A 6,291-nucleotide genomic window follows, 5' to 3' on the forward strand; every position below is an offset into this window, starting at 1 on the left:
AGGGACCGCATGCTATTTGTACTTTAAACTTTAAACCATAAACTGTATATAAATCATGATATCGGGGAGAATTTCGTAAATTTCAGCAAAATCTTAAACTTTGGTTATCTCATGCGAATGCTGCATAAAAAAATTATAAWTAAAAAAAATACAGATATCGGGGAGTAATTTATTTATTACATGGGGTCCCCAGATAATGTTCATCCCGTGCGAATAGAGCTTTTGTTTGGTGTAAAGTTTTGAATCAGGCATTTTTTTCATCCCAATAAAGCTTTTAAGGCACACCCCAATCTCTGAAGTTTTAACTGATGTCTTGTAACAGCTGCACCATTTCTACACAGCAGACATGCTTTTATATTTATGTATTTGTATTTATGTTTAAATGGTTAACAGAGCGCTTCAGAACCTACCAAGCGTTCCTCCGGGTCTAGGCTGCTGAGGCCGGTCTGCAGAGCCAGGATAAAGAACAGAACAGGCGCTACGAAGCCTAAACGCTTGTCCTCTTCTTCTGTCGAACCTGAAGTTTCACAACAAAAACGCACTCAAGATTTTTGCGGCATTCTCACAGTTGTTTGTCCAACAGACATAAAACACAAAAACATAAAAAACCCTCACTGATACCTATGAAAGCCAGGATGCTGAGGCCGAGGTAGTGTGCTACAGAGGAGATGACGGCGCTCATACCCAGCACAGTCAGTGTGGAGTCACAACCAGAGATGATCAGGTTACTTGTCAGATCCCAGAACACGTCCCAGCTAAACAGGTAACCCTGAAAACAGGATTAAACACTGCAATGAGATATAATGTCCTCAGTTTACAAACTGTTACATACCGTAATTCTTGCTGGGGATTCAGTTTTATTTCAAGAACTTGGAACATGAGTGCAAAGAAACAACCCCTTTAAGATGGGAAAGCCTCCATTAAATCACAACAAGTCACTCATATATTTCAACAATGATCTGTGTTTATATGTCGGCTTTAAAGAATCAAACTTTAGTGCTAACCTGTGCGTCAGAGCTCCCATCTGTTGCCCCTCCTGTCTCTTTCCTCACCGCCCGCACAACATAAACCAGTATGAGCGCCTGGGCAGTTACTCTGGTCAACCAGAACACTCGCAGCACATCAGGGAACCGGATTCTTTTCCACGTGTCTTCTAGCAGCAGCTGAAGTCCGTAGATCCTGTACATGTGCCGCACGAGCAGGTAGACGTACCGGCACGAGTAGTAGAACCACTTGAGTCTCACGGCTAAGCAAACGGCTGTGTTGAGCACAAGCACCAGGCCCGAGAACACGGCCACCAGATGTCGGACATCTGCCGGAAGCTCCATCATCAYCCCCCACAGAGGGATCATGATGTCCAAGACGACCAGCGCGGCGAACACCGACTGCAGGTTGAGCAGGAACACGTAGCCGATGCCGAAGACGAGCTGCACGGCGGCCATGCCGAGCCACAACGTCGTCCCGTTTCTGGGCAGCAACCGAAACCCCAGCGCCGCTTTGTAATACGCGCCGTAGAAGTCTATGTGTGAGGTGGCATAGTAGTTTATGAGGGCCGCCGCCATGCCCAGAAGAACAGCAAAGAAGAGGGTGTAGAACTTGAACAAGGCTTTCTGGGACAGTAGCAGCACCACAGTGGAGATTAGGACACCTGGAACACACAACATACCAAACGCACAGTCAGCAAAAACATTGAGAAATAACCATTTTTTTCTAATAATAATAGCTGTCAGCTTCTGTTTATGTGCATTGCAGAATTACATTTGGTTTCTTAAAAAGTTTACACCAAATGCCTTTATTCTCACACAATGTGTGTCCTATTGATGGGTGTTACTGCTGTGCATCTTTGTGCAGACGTAAATAAAAGAGATCAACARTAACATTTAAAACAGGCATCCCAACTATTTGGTTATATTTAATAAGATGTGATTGTAGAAAACGATGACCTATGACACTGACATGAATAAGTCTGTTTTAAGTTCAAATCTAGATAAACAAACTTTATGCTGAGTCATAGATACTTGTCCTTTAAAAAGGGTATAGGTTAAAGGAGCAGGGAACTTAAACTGGTGGCTGAAAATACCTAAAGAGTAATATATATCTGAAMCCTTGCCTCTGAAAATATACAGCTCTTTGACCCTCATCAAGAGACTTTACAGAGGTCATAAGACGTGCAAAGGTCCGCAAACTATTACTTATATAATCTGCCTGCTKGCGACAAAGAACAGACCACAGGGAAATGTGATTAAATTTGTTTTCTAAATTGCATTTTTGTATTATATATAGCTAAAATTCATAATTAACCCTAGTTTGGTGCATACAGACGGTGACAAAACATATTTCAAAAAAAGGAAGTAGTCCTTTGCGTAAGGTTAAAAAGTTTTCTGACAGGCAGAACCATCCGCCAGTTCAGAGGATACAAAATATGACACAACACCTGAGACCGGCTAGTTCGGGGCAGCGTCCAAGCTAGTTATAGACTTGTTAGAGTCAGACTCGAGTTAATAATGTGCTGAACAAACTAGTTGAGTTGGATGTCAACAGATCAGTCTTGAATTTGGGTTCCTGCTGGTAGTTAAATCGGATTTAGTCGGTCTGCCAGGTGGCAGAGGTCCATTGCTAGTTAGCTTGGGTAGCTAGCTTAGCTGTCACAACTTGATACAGCTTGTTTTTTTATAAACTAAAGCACTTTCTGCTTTACATTCACGCTTTAAATTACTCACCCATAACTCTGACCAACACCTTTCCTACCACCCCTGCCCATCCCGAGCCAGGGTCGTAGTAGGAGTTAAAAATAGCGTCGATAATGAAAACACAAGGAACTCGAAGCGCCACATCCAGCAGCGCTAAGGCCTGCTGGCCTAAGCGGGCTTGCGTGGACGCCATACGAACTCGGTAGCGGCTTTGCAGTCCCGGTCAGCCTCGAATACTCATGAAACATTAAAGTAACATTCAGGTCCACCGACGGCCTCGTTTAGTTTCGCTTCGGCGGACCTTTACATGCAGGTTAGCGTCCAGCCGTGGCTCGCCATGTTTGCCCAGCTGAGCCAAACCTCCTGTTGCTTCTTCTGTTTTCTGTCCAACGCGGAGCTCCTGCTCACATCCGGAGTCTTGTCCCCACAAAATGTTAAAATTCAAGCTGCTCCATCCGATCCGGCGCTGGTTAGAGTCGCGGAGGTGACGGRGAAATCTCCATTTCCTTGAACTCTGGCTTGGGTTCGCTACAGAAGTTGTTGGGTTGTTCAGACGTAACTTGACGTGTAAGACGAGTCGACGTCGGTGGGCGTGTTGGCTGACGTAACGAGTTCCACATTTTTCTCATATTTTTGCAAATCACTAAAAACACGTCTGACAAAAATGATGAGCTCGTCYGTTTTTCTTTTTAAATGTGCTCATTGTAAGAAATTAAACATACAAACAATAAATAATGCAGCTTAACAGAGTTTACTCCAGTAGTTTTTTGTAGATCTACTGAATGCAATTTTGAAATGAGGGTCCACAATCAATGTAAACAAAGCACCCAAAGCTATGGCTGGTTATAGTCTGTTAAGGTAAACAAATATGTCTTAATTAGACAAGTGTATGATGTTGAAGAAAGTGCTTAGGTGGAAATTAATGTGTTTTTACATACATTTTACGTTCTATTTGAGTCATTAAATCCAATAATTGAAATTTAAATATGTTCAGCACCAATGACATTTATTTTTATTAATTTATTTTATTTATTTTTAACTGTGTATTTGGACATGCATGTTTGACACTTTTTAGGGAGTGCTGACTCTCCTTCCTCACAACCCTACTTCCTATATCTTTGTAAATATCATGTCTCTTGAGTTTTTCTGTCATCAGCTTGAGCTGAAGAAAACTTTGACAGTGTTGTTGTAGATTGTCGTGGCCAGCTCCTGTGGATCTTCTTCCCTTGCGCCTGCCATCACCTCCAGAACTTGTCTGAAACAGACAAACAAAGAGGTGTTTAAAATGTCTTCAGTGAGTTTTAGAAAGCTTTTAACTCACTGTGTCTAAAGATACTCACATGATGTGACAGGGTTCGTTTCTGTCCTTCAGGCAGTGTCCTGCCTCCCACTTCTTCTTTGTTGGAAATGTTGTTTTAACATTTTTGGAGCCTGCGTGAGTGTTCTTCACCGAGCACCACGGTGCGTCTGGAACGAGAACAAAAATGTAAAAGTATTAGAAAAGCTCACATATACTCATTTGCCCTGCTTTGCACACTACTCCCAAGACAATTCAGCACCACAACTACAGTATTGTCTTTACAACGTACAAACGAAAGTCCATTCTATTTGTTATTATCTTATAATAAACCTTCATTAACTCACCTGTTTCGATCATGAGCCTCTCTGTGGGGATCGACTTCATAGCTTCAATATTAGCCTCCGTTTTCAAAGAGCTGAAAAGTTGTAATATTGTTAATAAAAGAGCTTTATGTATTAAATATAACATTTTTAATGTAATTTGCTAACCATCCATTTATTCCGATATATAGGTCGAGGTCAAGGAGTGCAGCAGCATCCTCTGCTGTTCCATCAAATGAGTGAACCTGCAGCAGAAACATTAAACTCATCTCTAATGTTTCTCATCAAATATGTKTTAAAGGGGCAGTATCATGTAAAATCAACTTTTTTGAGTTTTATATCATGTTATAATGTTATACTCTCATAAAAAAAACATGCCCAAAGCCTTGCTCTGACTCATTCATGCATGTTTGAGAAATCCTGCAGCGTTTTTAGGAAGCCATGCTGAGGAGCAAAACGACAGGTGGGGACCAGAAACGACTTTTGGGACCAGAAACTCCTCTGGGACGTGCCTTTAAGTCGAACTTCCTCATGGCAGAGCGCACCCCCTCCCCCCCACACCCCGCCCATGACTCCTGCAGGCTCTCGAGTCCAAGTGAAAGTGAAACCTAACTGTCTGCTGGGCTCTCAACATTACTTCTCACTCAGTGAAGCTCTTTTCAGATTAAAAACACTTTTGAGGAAATGTATTTTCAGATGCCAAGTAAACTGCATCATGCCCCCCCACCGCACCGAAATGGGCAAAATGGAAGCAGAAGGATGTTCTTAAAGAGACAGAGGCCAATTTCAAGGCATATAGAAGAGGAGGTGATGAGAAGATAAGTTTATTTTCTATTTATACATAAAAACAGCATTTTAATAACAGCTAAAGGTGACATAGATACTTTATTATGGTATAGTATTTAAATGTGCGCCTGAGAARCACATAAAAGTGCCCCTTTAAAATCAAATGATCGAAAAAAATCCACTTAAAGTTGGTGCAAGTGCTTAGAAAGAGTGAATTCAGAAAAATAGCAATGAACCAAAAAGTGTCCTCACCACTCCTCCTGCACATCTGTCACGGTTTCTCTTCATGATGCCTGTCGGAACAAGCACAAAGAAACGATAAACAGCCCCGTTGAAAACGCCTCCTCATAAAAACAGACGAGGATTTTCTTTTCCAAACCTACTTATAAACTCAGGATGGGAGTTCCTGCAGTGCAGAAACATGGGCAGCTTGGTCTCCTCTGCCAGGTCGAACTGCTTCTCAAAGTATCTGCAGCAAACCGGAGAGCRAATGAAAGCTTTTGAAGAGTCCATAAGAAGGAATTTGTTATAAAAACTGGGTGTGCAGCTCACAAAGAGGATGAGATTCAAGAAGTTTGCCGTACTGCAGAGTTTAAAACTAAGTAGAGACATACAAACTTACTTTAGTTGAGTCTCTTTGGGACAAAACTCCAACCTGTCAAAATCTGGAACAAGAAAAAAACAAAACATAATTTTACTTAATAACAAGTCAGCTATATTAAACCACTACTTTCATTTAGACGCACCTAGTCCACACTCTCCAATGGCCACCACCTTCCCTCTGTGGGCTGCTGCCAGCTCCWGTAGCCCCGAAAAGTACTGAGCTTCTCCGTTCTGCTCAAACTCACTGCAGCGGGTCGGATGGCAGCCGACAGTGCAGTAAAACTCATCTGGAACGAACGGGGGAAGCTTGTTTTATGCGCAGCTGTRAAGCACGCAGCGTTTGGCGGACCCCACTCATAAAGAAACAGCAACAAAGACGCCTAATGTACGTTTTTATAAATGTATGAACAGCCGTTAAAATATGCAGTGCAATACAAGAAACAAGCTCATATAATTCAGCCAAGCTGTCATTAAAGAGTAACTTACCCCAAAATTAACTTTTTTTAGCTGATAAACTGTCTAGARTGTGTCTAAAATGTTATATAGTACAGTTTCTGTGCTAATTTTGATGTTTTTATGCGTATTTGTTCAA

General features: G+C 41.9%; 2 protein-coding genes across 2 annotated transcripts in view; both read right to left on the reverse strand.

Moving 5' to 3' along the window:
- Window positions 1-3,513, reverse strand: part of rnf139 (ring finger protein 139) — an 8,545-nt gene extending 5,032 nt beyond the window's left edge. The window contains exons 1-4 of the mRNA XM_014017093.1: window positions 2,721-3,513; window positions 1,005-1,648; window positions 622-769; window positions 411-517 (exon numbers count right to left, since the gene is read on the reverse strand). Coding sequence (XP_013872547.1) covers window positions 411-517; window positions 622-769; window positions 1,005-1,648; window positions 2,721-2,883 — 1,062 coding nt within the window. The 5' untranslated portion in view covers window positions 2,884-3,513. The remainder of the gene's footprint in view (window positions 1-410; window positions 518-621; window positions 770-1,004; window positions 1,649-2,720) is intronic.
- Window positions 3,514-3,675: 162 nt separating this feature from the next.
- tatdn1 (TatD DNase domain containing 1) overlaps window positions 3,676-6,291 on the reverse strand; it is a 4,246-nt gene continuing 1,630 nt past the window's right edge. Inside the window, exons 5-12 of the mRNA XM_014017094.1 lie at window positions 5,843-5,986; window positions 5,719-5,761; window positions 5,480-5,565; window positions 5,349-5,389; window positions 4,479-4,555; window positions 4,335-4,405; window positions 4,031-4,157; window positions 3,676-3,945 (exon numbers count right to left, since the gene is read on the reverse strand). Of these exons, the coding sequence (XP_013872548.1) occupies window positions 3,843-3,945; window positions 4,031-4,157; window positions 4,335-4,405; window positions 4,479-4,555; window positions 5,349-5,389; window positions 5,480-5,565; window positions 5,719-5,761; window positions 5,843-5,986 (692 nt within the window). The 3' untranslated portion in view covers window positions 3,676-3,842. The remainder of the gene's footprint in view (window positions 3,946-4,030; window positions 4,158-4,334; window positions 4,406-4,478; window positions 4,556-5,348; window positions 5,390-5,479; window positions 5,566-5,718; window positions 5,762-5,842; window positions 5,987-6,291) is intronic.

The sequence above is a fragment of the Austrofundulus limnaeus genome, unplaced genomic scaffold (genome assembly GCF_001266775.1).
Source record: "Austrofundulus limnaeus strain Quisiro unplaced genomic scaffold, Austrofundulus_limnaeus-1.0 Scaffold161, whole genome shotgun sequence".
NCBI lineage: Eukaryota > Metazoa > Chordata > Actinopteri > Cyprinodontiformes > Rivulidae > Austrofundulus > Austrofundulus limnaeus.